Here is a 13208-nt window from a genome sequence, read left to right as displayed (position 1 = left end):
TTTAATTATTAAAATTGTTCTTTATTTCGTTTTTTTATCTCATTGTTTACATGTATATGGTATTGTGATTTTTTTATGTTGTAATGTAAATGCCCTTTTGGGTCCATAATTGGCTATAAAATCTTCTTCTTCTACAGTTTTTTGGACAGGCGGCAGGAAACACGTATATTAATTATCAAGTTTATCATGGTTATTTGGCCTTTTAACAATAGAACTAAAGTATTTTTCTTTTTCTGAATATTATGCAGCAATAAACTCTTACTCTTACACTCATATTACTATTTACTACATGTAGTTTTACCTTTTTTCCTTCCATACTGTCTTTATCTGCTTCCTTGATTATCCTGCACAATTTGTTGTCATTACTGTACCACAGTATATTTTACATTCACGTGCATATGGTGTGCTAGTGAAATCTCTCTAAAAGACATGTCAGAACAAAAATATTGAAATATGAAACTAAGATTTTGTACGTATTTTTTATGTTGATTAGGGTCAAAAAGACTCATACTTAATAATTATACAGTACTCAATAATTAAAACTAGTCATAACAAAAAATTTGTAAGGGTTCCACGGAACCCAGTGTCTCGCCTACTTTTTCTTTATGAATCCAATAAATGTTTCAATAACTGCAGACTGTATGTAATATTCATGATATTAACTGGAAGAAAAAATCCATTTATAAGTAAAATACAGATAAATTGTCCCTAATATTTTATTAACTGTGCATTTGCATTCAGATAACGCAGATCAAATTTATTTGTTTGTAGTGTATTAATGTACATTTTTTGATTGAGTTAAGCCTGCCAATTGATATTTTACTGTGTGTTTTTCTATGTTGTGAAGTTATACTATTGTTTCAGAAAAAGGGAGAAGGTTTGGATCCATTAAAACGTTTAATCCCGCTGCAAATGTTTGCACCTGTCCTAAGTCAGGAATCTGATGTACAGTAGTTGTTGTTTGTTTATGTAATTTATACGTGTTTCTCGTTTTTTTTATTTTATATAGATTAGACCGTTGGTTTTCCCGTTTGAATGGTTTTACACTAGTAATTTTGGGGCCCTTTACAGCTTGTTGTTCGGTGTGAGCCAAGGCTCCGGGTTGAAGGTCGTACATTGACCTATAATGGTTTACTTTTATAAATTGTTATTTGGATGGAGAGTTGTCTCATTGGCACTCACACCACATCTTCCTATATCTAAATAGGTACAAAATTTTAACAAAATTTCCTTCTAGATACTAACTTTTGATCATAAACAATATTCTGTCTAAGTTTGGTACAAATCCAGGATAGTATAAGAAGGTTATTAAAAATTTTAAAACATTAATCACAGAGAGAATGTTATGTTTCCTGGTAGAAAAACTAATTCCATTTGTAAGTAAATTATGGGAAAAATGGAACTTTAATTTTGACAAAATATACTTCTCCTTCTTCTGGATACTATCCTTTCAAGAACGTTATTAAAATTTCAAAAACTTTAACCACAGAGTGAAATTTATATTTGTGGACACAGCCCACGCTGACGGAATATAGGATCGCTATGTCTCGCTTTTTTGACTAAAGTCGAAGGTTCGACAAAAATTTACCGGTATCAGGTCCGTTCGCGCCCAATATACTTTTGCAACCTACACGTTCTCACCTCACACGTTTGCCCCCCGCAGTCGGTTCACACCCTTCACGTAAATTTAAAATAGCCTTCCAAGACGTCATAATTATTTGGACTAGTTCACGCCCAATTATTTTTCGAATTTCAGTTGAATTATTAGATATTTTTTATACTGCTAATTGGTATTCATACACAGCTAAATTTGGTGTTTAATATTGTTAAGTTTTTAAAAATCATGATTGCTGTTTTAACTTGCTTTGATGTAAATGTAACACTGCATGTAGCTTGGTATGAGTAAAACTGAATATTTCAAATAAAAAACATGAAATATAATTGTTAACAGTTTCATGAGCTTGGCTCCTTTGATCTCATGTGTGTTTCACTTTGGACAAGTTTATTCAACCAGAGACAGAAATATGTCTCTGATTCAATACATTAAAAAAAATGTTGTCAGAATCTCACTTAATTAGAAACAATGAAAAAAATATATTTAAAGCAATACACTCACCATGCTTACCATTTATTCAACACAAAAAAAAAACGTTGCCAGAATCGATATTTTTTAACTAGAAACAATGAAAGAAAAAAAAATACACTAAGGGAGCTACCATTTGATTTTTATGGGGGGGGGGGGGGGGCTAGGATGAAATAGTTTGTCCTGCATTTTTTTTAGGTTGTTATCTCTGTCCTGCATTTTTATTTTTCACTCTAATCTGTCCTGCCTTTTTTTTTTTTTTAGTTTATTGCAGTCTCAGGCCAACCCTTTTGTGAGAAATTTTTGGTTGGTTGTATAAGGAATCACTAAAACGTGACGGAAGTGTGTCTCCTCTTAGGCAGTCAGTTAACCCCCACCTTAAAAAAATTGCTGGATTGGCCACTGGCACTGCATTGCCATTATTTGACAGAAACAAGTGCCTGTGCTACAAACCACAACACCCCCACCCCCTCCCCCCCCCCTTTTTCGAACACTTCCCTCTAAGAGTTTATGGCACTTTTTTTCTCAAGTCTACACATGAGTAAACTCTCAAATAAAAGAAAGGAAGAGTTTTCATTCATGATACTAACAAAAACAAAATCCTTACTATCAACAGAGACATATAATACATGTATTATATATATGTCTCTGCTCAAACTCCATACAGCGTTATTGTTCGGGTCATACTTCCCTTTCTCTACAAAGAAGCGTAGCCAGATGTCACCACTGTTTCGGAGTTTGGTCTCTGCTATCAAATATTCCCGCAAAAACAAAACATTTACTTCCATGCATGCTCGCATGCGCTCTAATGACTTCCGGTGTAAAGAAAATGGATGTTGATTAACAGATGAAACTGTTTATGTTTATTTGACTATACAATTTATAGCTTGCATTCTTAAATTTGCAGAAGTAATCGATTGCCTAGACCATCATGTGATTTCTGTAAAATGTCATGTACACGATTAAGTCATGTCCTCTTTGGAAAGTTCGCCTAGCAATAGTCTGAACAGATCTGTAACTGGGCTGGGATCTCCTTCTCCAAAATCATATGACTATTTACTTAAGTTTTTGTTAGTTGGAGACAGTGACGTAGGAAAAGAAGAATTAATTACCGGGTTAGATGATGGTGCCACTGAATCTCCATATGGTGTTTCAACTTGTGGTAAGAAACCTCCCATATCATATGGCACATGGTGTATTTTGTCATCCTTCCCTACGTTTTAATCACCCTACTCAATAGCTTCGTAATTCTCATATCATATTTGGACGAGAGCAGGCATTATCAGCAACATCACAATGTCTGAGGAGAAGTTATCATCGATGTCACAAAGTGTGAGGAGATGTTATCTAGCTTAATTTTGTTAAACGTAAAACTGTATTAGAGAGGGAGTTAACACCAATAATAGAGCAATAAACAGATAATCAGGTTTTCTTCGTAAAGATATAGTCAAATAGCAGCCGTTCAACACAACAATCACAATGTTCAGCTTTTAAGCTTGTTTGCTGCGCTCACTTCCCAAAAATGTTGACAATGTGGCTTAACCTGATATTTATGATATCAGTGAATAATCAGTGTGTAGAAAACCCCATAATCTATGTGTATCATGTACTGATACTGTATCCTTTAAATATTGTGCATAAATTCAGATTTGATAAAGCTACATGTATATATTTTTGGATACACTTTACTGTACTCGCACCTGTTTATTGTGTATTTCAGGTATAGATTACAAGACAACCACCATACTCCTAGATGGCAAGAGAGTAAAATTACAGCTATGGTAAGATACATCAGATATTGTATTGAGGGGGTGGGGGTAGGAATTTTATCAGGACTTTGGGATATGGTGTTGTAAAGCTCGGGATTGACCCTTTCGGGATCCTGGAATTCTTTTTTTCAAAATTTCTGGATGTCAGTTTTAATTTTCTTTAACTTTTGCACCATGCATGGGATTTCATGTTTTAAGGCTCACCCACCCCCACCCCCCACCTTTCTGTATTAGTGATACAAATTTACATGGTTGTCTATTTTTCATGGCTTTGGCAACCACTTGTGATGATGGAAATAAAACTGGTATATCAGATTCACATAGTTCCAAACAAGAAAGTCTTGTCATATTTAATTATATTATAATTACATATGAAATATTTGTACAGTTTAGGAAAATATAAAGTTGATTTGCTGAGCTGCAGTAGCAGAGAGAGAAAATAATGGTTCAGCTGGCGTACTAAGTGGACCCCAAATTGAATTGTTACATACATGTACATGTAGATATAAGAAATGTGGTATGAGTGCTAATGAGACAACTCTCTATCCAAGTCACAATTTGTAAAAGTAAACCATGATAGGTGAAAGTTTGGTCTTCAACACAGAGGATGTATGTAAACAGTGATTTTACCATAACTGTTCACTCACAACAGAAACAGGGTACCAAGAGAATATAAATGTGAATTATGCATTAATCATGTTAATTTCTTCATCATTCATGTTATCTGCCAACCTGTATTTGTATAATATAGATAGAGGTAACTGGTTGATTGCACGATAAAGTTAATTATTCTGAGTTTATTTTGTGTAACTATGAGTAAAGCAATTGTTTCGATGTTCCTGAGTTCTTACTCTGAAATTTACCAAAACTTATATGTCCATATGATAACATGTAGTCAAAAGTTTCCAAGTGACTGCTGGTGATGTCAACTGACTACTTTGTATTTTTAGTTCATGATTATCAGGTGTTTCATACCAATGTGAATAAGATATTGTTTATTTCATCCAGAATAATTTTTAACAGTTTAGCCTTTATATACATGTACCAACAAGCTCACCAGGATGTCATTTGCTTGTTCTCAAAGATATTTTCACTTTACTGAAGAAACCAATAAATAAACAAACATATTTTGAATAAAACTATGATGTGTGCATCTAAGATACATCAAACCAACAATATAAATGATCCCAAGTTATGTGAATGTTGATACAATCCCCGAAGTGTGTTTGCGGAGACCCTGAAACAACGGATCACTATTTATTAAAATGCAAAATATTCAATGTACCTTGCCAAAGACACATTCACAACCTACAGATTCCAATCAAAATTTCTACTAATGTCTTAATTTTTGGCCACGATAGACTCACAGTAGAACAAAACATACTGATATTTAAAGCTGTGCAAAACTTTATTATAAGTAGCAATCAATCACATCCACAATCAAATAATTCTAATTACTCACTCCTCCCCTATATAAAAAATATTGTTTCTTCTTTAATAACACTCTCATTTTTCTAAAAACACCTTTCACCCCCTTCCCTTGCTATATACTTTTTTCTTATGAATATTCCATTTGTTATTGTAATCATTGACTGTATTTTGTTACATATTTATTCGTTTGCTATTCAGCATGTGTTCATAGCTTGTAATTCTATTTTCGAATTTAGGGAGACAGATTTATATAAGAGCACTGCTCTTGTTTCCTAATCCCAGTTATTGAATCTTTTGTATATTTCGTATTTATGTCTTTACCCTTGTAGCTATATCATGTATATATATCATGTATATAATGATTTCTTTAATAAAATATGTTCACACTAAGTTTTAGGGTATTTATATGTCAATGAGGCAGAAACCAAGCAAGGCATCTAAAGGTCAACATAGTCTTATATGCATTTTATTCATAGTGTATGACTAATATATTTTACTCTTATTGCTACTATGAATTACAAAACAAATTGTAAAATACCAGCACAGTTATATGGCCTGCGTGATCTTGATGATCATTTCTCATATTTATTTTCAGGGATACTTCAGGCCAAGGAAGATTCTGTACAATATTTAGGTCATATTCCAGAGGAGCTCAGGTAAATCTATATGGAAAAACTTATCTGAATATAAAATGATATATGAACATTATTGGCTTTTTCAGAATCTTGTGAGTTTATGATAATTTCACTGGTTTTATATTCTGTTGGGTTATTAACATTTAATCATTTTTTGAACTTAAAATTTGTATGGCATGTAGCTCATGATTACTAGGTGTACACTTTTGTATACATTACTCAGAATGCATTAGATTCTGAAATGGGAAATTAAAATGTATACTTGATAAGTGATTTCAAAAATTTCATTGAGGAAACCACTCGTACGCTGAAGTAATAACATAATGCTGATGTAATAACATAATGCTGACGTAATAACATAACGCTGACGTAATAACTTGATGCATTGTGATATCAGAAATGTTTCAGAAATGCATGAATGTGAAAATTTTCAATGAAGAAGGTCTGTGGTTCTCTCTGGGCACTCCAGTTTCCATCACCAAAAAAATGACCACCAGGAAATAACACAATAGTGTTAAAAATGGCTTTTATAAACACCAATCAATTGATGAGTATGAATGAGTAAAGATACATATGAAAAGAAAATTAAATTATACTATTGTTTTTACAGTCTTAAAAAATCATCCACAAGTCATGCAAGTCATGAATAGTAGTCCATTTTATAAATTTATAATTTCAAGATATTTATGAGAAGAGCTACTGCTTTAAATTAACAGATTATGATGATCACTAATATAAGTATTGTTAAATATTTCAGGGTATCCTGTTGGTATATGACATAACAAACAAATGGTCATTTGATGGAATTGACCGCTGGATAAAAGAGGTCAACGAGGTGAGATTAATTTATTACGCAACCTAAATGTCTATATTACACACGCCTGGTGATTTTGTTAAATTTTCATATTTAATCATGTTGATTGTTTTGAAGGTCTCTTATGGAATGATTGAAGAAATAAAAAGTCAACTTAAATATTAGGATTAATGAAAAAAATGAAAAAATGTGGTGCAGTCCATGGAAATTAATCATGTTGGAAGCAGCACTATTAATTATTATGTGTCTTACTTTATATTAAATATACAGTTAAGTTATTTATTCTCAAATAAAACGGGTACAATTCCACCAGGTATAAGGGTTTTCCCTTGAGGTTTAAAACATGGTGGTACCCAATGCTTTATTCTTTTCTCCAAACCTTTAAAACTTGAAATTCTCTAACTCTTGAAAGACACTTGAGTGACTTATCTCTTAACATGTATGACCATTATCTGTCATACAATCCCTGATCCTTCAAAAACCATTCTGGGAAACATGTACAGTATGTTCATATCTGTGCCAAGTCAGGCTCTCTGAACATTGTGTTATTTATTGATTATTATCTATAAAAAAAAAATATGAAATGTGGTATGAATACCAATGAGACAACACTCCACAAGAGACCAAATGGGGTAGAAGTTAGAAACTATAGGTCACTGTGTGGACATTTATATTTTGGAAGCATTCAGGTGTTGGTGGTTGAAGTGGTCAGTTGGACTATGGTCCAATATTTGTGGTAATTCATGTTATCTATTTGAATTATTAAACAGAGTTTGGCTAATTATGAAACATTATTTGTAGAATATGTTTTTAGGTAAAGTTCATGCAATCGAAACCTTATGGGACTGACTTGATATCTAAATTCCAAGGCTTATCACTACCTTTTTTGATACACAAAATATAGTGCATTGATCATAACATTCTATATACATCCTATCAATGATTATTACAAGAATTTTATTGATGTATCATATGCTCAGATATTGAAGGCAAAAATTTATGTTACACCTGTGAAGAAAATTACATTACTTTTGTAAGGTGCAGAAATCTAACATCTGTTCTAAAAATAGAATGATGTCATTGTTAACATTTTCTTTAAAAATTTGGATCTTCCTTTGTCTAGAATTGCGGTTAAATTAACTACAACCAATGCAATATTTAATTTTACTTCCCACTGATAAATTGAAGCAATCTTTATGGTTTAGTGCTTACAGGCACTTTGATTAATGAATGGTTTTACTTTTTAGCATGCACCTGGAGTACCTAAAATCTTAGTTGGAAATCGTTTACATCTGGCCTACAAGAGACAAATTAGTGAGGCAGCTGCTGAGGCCTATGCCCTGAGAAATGATATGGCATTCTTTGAAGTCAGTCCACTCTGTGATTTCAATGTGACAGAATCTTACGCTGAATTATCCAGGCTGGCATTGAAAAGGAATGGTGTCAGTAGATCATGGGGGCATAACAAAGGTACAAATCAAAATAAACCAGCTGATAAAAAAAGGCTATTTAAGTGCACTCACTTCTTTAAAAAAAATCATGAGGTCTAAAAATATATATTCCTATTATCTCCTACGGGTAAAAATAATGTAGGTAGTTTAGTAAAATAAATTATTTTTAAAAATATTTCTTGAAGAATATATTTGAAAGCTCTTGAGTTAAACAATGCTTAACCAAAAATTCTGGACAAGTGAGAATATAATCATTCACCTTCTATAAAAACAAGGTTTATATAGAATATTTATCATATCAGGCCACATTTAAAAGAATGTCTGTTTCCCCTCCCCGGGTCTACCCTTTGTAAACAGACCAGGAAGGCTGGTTCTTTTTTTTTTTTTTTTTTTTTTTTTAACTGGATGCGATTGTCATAGCATGGTCACATGAATGGTTTGACTTGTCCAGTCTAGGCCACTTATCAGTTGTTTGTGCTCAATTTGAGTGTATTTATTTAGATTATCAATCCTTTTGCTTTCAAGCACTTTCCAAAAATGGAAACAAATTATTTTCAGGAAAAAAATAATTTCGATTTTTTTATGGAAAATAATTTTTTGACCCGGGGGCTTATTTTTGACCCGGGTGGGGGGAGGGGAAACAAACATATTTTTAATTTTGGCCTCATTTGATAACATTTACAGTACATATACCAGTTTAAGGGCACCACATGTGCATTTCAACAATAAATGTCTCTTCAGTGATGTTTGAGTCCACAATATTTGAAAATTAATCCAAACCTTATCAAAATGAAGAGCTGATGAAAACCCAAAGGGACAAAAAGTATAGCCAAAGTCAGACAAAGAATCATTTAACATTCTATTATAGATATTGTTTATTTCTTCTCTTGTAGTACTGAGTTTACAGGAGTTGGCCTGTCACACGATTGTTTCCAGTACGACTATATATGGCATAGACAATCTTCCTTTACCACAGACTCTCAAATCTCACCTCAAATCGTATGCATTGACAAACAAGACCCGTGCACGCATGCTCAGTTTTATACACAGAGACAAGAGCAAGAAACCAAAATACTTAAATCCCAGCGACTCTCCACCTATGAACTGTCGGAAAAGTTGTTGTATTAGCTAGCAATTCAGGATGGTTGTTATTTAAATGATGATGAGTAGAGAAGAAAATCCAAGTGCAGTGTGTGAGGGCAGTGTTTTGTATTAGAAGGGAGCTCGAGTTCGTTGTGTTGTTGAAGTTTACTGGGTTTAAGTTTTCCATGGGAATAATATAACTTGCTAACATGTCTCATAATGTTCTGTTACACAGAATCCCTATTTTCTTTATGATTTATGATGATATTGAAAGATATTTGTAGGTGGGTTTTTTTCAGAGTGAGAAATTATTGTTTTGACATTCAAAACATTACAATACTTTAATAACCAAGATATTAAGGTGGTAGACCTTGGTTCAGAGAGATAACTCTTTAAATCAGTTATATGTTTGTTAAAGTCAAGTTCATCAATGTTTTTTAAGCATTTTACCTGAAACAGATTGGAAATAATCTATGTAACCTAGAAGCTTAGAATATATTTATGAAAATGGTTGACACAAACGTACTGATGATTTTAAGAGTTATTTCCCTTAACCTAGGTCTACCTCCTTAAAATTTGCAAAAAATGTAATTATACTTCCTTAGCTTTTTTTTTTCATCACAAAATGTAATTTACCCTATCTTTTTGGCCTTTTTATAGTGCACATAGATTTCAAAGGAAATATAGGTACCATGTAAAACTTAAAAAGCCAAGTTGTACTTCCAGAATGAACAATGTAATTATATGTTAATGAGACAGAATAACATAAAAATATTAAGTGTTTATGTTTCCATGGTATAGTTCAACTGAGTGTATATTGTTTCATGATCTTTGTATATGTTTGAACGATGTTTAGGGATGTTTGTACAGTTATTGATTGTATATTAGTTTTGATATTGGTGCAATTGTAGGTAAAATAATATTGTTGTATATTGTTCAGCTGATATCATGTTGATCAGTAAATATATCTGAATACATTTATATTATTCAGATCTGTGTTTAAATGATAGCATCACCCACCCTCCACTCCACTTGAAATAATGGAATAGTTTTACATAATATAGAAGGTATTTTTTTCACAGATTTTACTACATTAAAACAAAAACTTCAATCAGTGCTATAATCTTAGTCAAATATTTTTATTGTGTGATTTGTATCACGCCTATAAATAAGAAAACTTGTAACGTCTGTCAAACAGCTGATCATGATTGACATTTTTCTGGTATCCTTGTAAATTAGGAAATGTTTCTTTAAAGATGTACACATACTTCATAATCATGGTAATAGCGTGAACAAAAGATTAAAAACATTATCTTCATGAAGAAAAAAAACCAGATTTGGGCACTGTATATTGAGTGAAGTTATTCAAAGTTATTGATGTTGGTATTTATAATTCTTTTAAAGTCTATACCAAATATTCTGAAAGCAATTACATTGGAATGGCTTGTAAAAAGAAATAACATGCATTTTTTCAGTGTTTGAGATAATTTATTAAATGTAATTACAGGTAGTTTTTAGAAAAGAATAAATTTGAAGCATCTTCTGAGAAAAAGCATAAAAAAGTGCTTTTTTTTTAACATGGTCTCTTTCCTGTAAATCAAGTTTTAAGTTTTTCACTATTTCTGCATCATTTTGAAATAAGTATGTGCCATAACTATATGAGAGTTGTATTTATTTAAAACGAAGGATTACCTGGTTGTACAGCAATATCATTTCTGTTAAAAAATTGACTATATGATCAGGGATTGACTGTTTAATCTATACCAATGTACTTTGGTTTGTTGAGAAATAAAGATATAGAACTGTTTAGAGATAATTAACTCATAGTTTTTTATATGTTTTTTTGTTGTATGTATATTTTGTACCACATGACATACATTATCGAAGTTTATATTTTTTGTACAGAGAAAAGACATTTGTACATATGGAATTTATTGTTGTATTTATTATCAATTTGAAGGAAATACAGATTATGTGTTCAGGCTTAGCTTACAAGGATTTGACAATGTTACATTCTACTTTCTATTTTAAAGACCTTTCAGGATCCTCGGGTTTTGTCCAAATGATTAACTGATGTGATAATAACCAGAACAGAAAGTAGAATAGATTTGTGTCTGTTCTACTTTTTGTTTTAAAGAACTTTGGGATATATGTATTTACACTTTTGGTATTCAGCTGAATTTTGTTCCTGAATGACCTTAGATCTACTCTGACGTCAAGAAACAATCACTTCTTAAGGATGTATTCTTCTGACATTTCAGTCTCGTTCAGTCTCGTTGAAATCTCGTTCTTGAATTAATTCCAAAACATGTGATGCAGGTGGAAAATATCAATGAATTCCAAAAAATATTATAATCAATATATCTCTGTGAAAAAATTGTGTATTTACAATGAACGGTTTTTGAGTAATGCAGTTTTCAAAATTTTACGCCCATTCAAGTCAGTATTTTTAGCCATAATTTTGAGAAAATGGGTGAGGGATACAAAAAATGATTTTACAAGAATCATGTACATCCCATTTCATTTTGGTCTTTTTAAATTTCTTAGATATGTTTTCTATCAATCATTTATAACAAAAAAGTTGAAATAATATGCATTTTGTTCTTTAAACTGAGAAAAATCACAAAAATAGAAAAATGACAGCATGGTAAATTTTACCCCAAAAAGCGTCAAAGTATGATAAAACTTTCTTATATTAACACCTACCTATAGTTTTTTTGGGTTAAATTTATTCAGATTGGTCCACTTCATCTTTATAGAAAGTATGAAAAAAAGTTTAATTGTGGAACTGTGATTTTTTTCCAGATAATAGCCCAAAAATAGGTAAAAATCGATGAAAAATGGGAAATTCATCAAAATTGGGCATTTTCGAAGTGCCGTAGCAAAAAAAGAAGTGCACCACCATATGATTTTTTCATTGCCAATTATTTTGTTACAGTCTTATAAACCCCAAAATCAGGATAAGAAAAAAAGTTTAATTCTAGAAATTTTTGGCTCCTCAGAGGTGTACATCCTTAAGTGTGATGTTAAATGTTTTAAATTGTGATGTCAAAGTTTAAGGGAACCTGTGTGATTTTTTGTTATGGCGAACAAATTTGCATGCAAGTGTAAATACATCTATTCTCTGACATGATAATGACCAGAACAGGAAGTAGAACGAAGCGTTGTCTGTTCAGTGTTAGTGAAGCGTGAACGCAAGATAGGTATTGGAATCAGATTGTATTTATAATAGATGTCACATGGTTGTGCTGTATTGGGATTATGTTAAAATTGACTAGTCAAACATTTTTTGTAGGTTTCAAAACTTTTATACTGTTTATATTATATGAATAATGAATAATACAGTTGTCACTTTATGTAAACGATATTTGAAATTTAGTGAATTTTGAATGTTAATTTTTAAAATGTATTCTAAATTATTGATATAGTGCCAATATTTTTCTGTCACAAGTTATTCCATATTAAGGATATAATGCCAGTAGTACTGTGTATTAATATTCGTGGAATACCAATTTTCATGGATTTTATGGGTTTAGATGAACCACAAATTTCAATACTGAATGAGGTAGGAATTTTCTATAAGCGTATATGCATTGACAAACCACAAAAGTATGATTTTTCAAAAATCATCAAAATTGGTACCCACGAAAATAAATGAATCCACAGTAACTCAATTACTTGTAAGTATATAATGTAGTATATCTTTTAAAGATACTTAAAAACTTCCTTAAATGATGTAATGCCAAATTAAAATTGTAATTGACATTTGAGTATAACGTCAGTAAATTAAATATTAATAAAAAAAAATCATTTTTTCCTGATAAGGAAGAAAGACATGTTGGCATTTTTAAATCTGCATTATAAACTTTATGTACATTGTCATTGACCTGTTTTGTCTTATGAGTTACTTTATAAGTGACAGGGCTTATTAAGAAAAGATAT

The 13208-nt window shown here is 31.6% G+C and overlaps 2 protein-coding genes across 4 annotated transcripts in view; one reads left to right on the top strand and one right to left on the bottom strand.

Moving 5' to 3' along the window:
- The window catches only part of LOC143044400 (uncharacterized), a 61923-nt gene extending 59021 nt beyond the window's left edge, over window positions 1-2902 (bottom strand). The window contains exons 1-2 of one of the 3 annotated variants that reach the window (XM_076216401.1): window positions 2833-2902; window positions 302-418 (exon numbers count right to left, since the gene is read on the bottom strand). In XM_076216401.1, coding sequence (XP_076072516.1) covers window positions 302-316 — 15 coding nt within the window. In that variant the 5' untranslated portion in view covers window positions 317-418; window positions 2833-2902. Of the gene's footprint in view, window positions 1-301; window positions 419-2460; window positions 2521-2673; window positions 2697-2832 lie in introns of those variants that run through there. The other 2 variants (XM_076216403.1, XM_076216402.1) reach the window with 2 other exon arrangements.
- A 4-nt stretch (window positions 2903-2906) lies between these two features.
- Window positions 2907-10737, top strand: LOC143044401 (ras-related protein Rab-40B-like). Its single transcript, XM_076216404.1, has 6 exons — window positions 2907-3245; window positions 3804-3864; window positions 5879-5939; window positions 6676-6753; window positions 7980-8202; window positions 9077-10737. The coding sequence occupies exons 1-6, from the start codon at window positions 3053-3055 to the stop codon at window positions 9313-9315; spliced, it is 855 nt and encodes a 284-aa protein (XP_076072519.1). The 5' UTR covers window positions 2907-3052; the 3' UTR covers window positions 9316-10737.
- Window positions 10738-13208: the final 2471 nt, after the last annotated feature.

The sequence above is a fragment of the Mytilus galloprovincialis genome, chromosome 9 (assembly GCF_965363235.1).
Source record: "Mytilus galloprovincialis chromosome 9, xbMytGall1.hap1.1, whole genome shotgun sequence".
Taxonomy (NCBI): Eukaryota; Metazoa; Mollusca; class Bivalvia; order Mytilida; family Mytilidae; genus Mytilus; species Mytilus galloprovincialis.
Note: the sequence above shows the minus strand (reverse complement) of the source record. Positions and strands in the feature narration are given on the sequence as shown.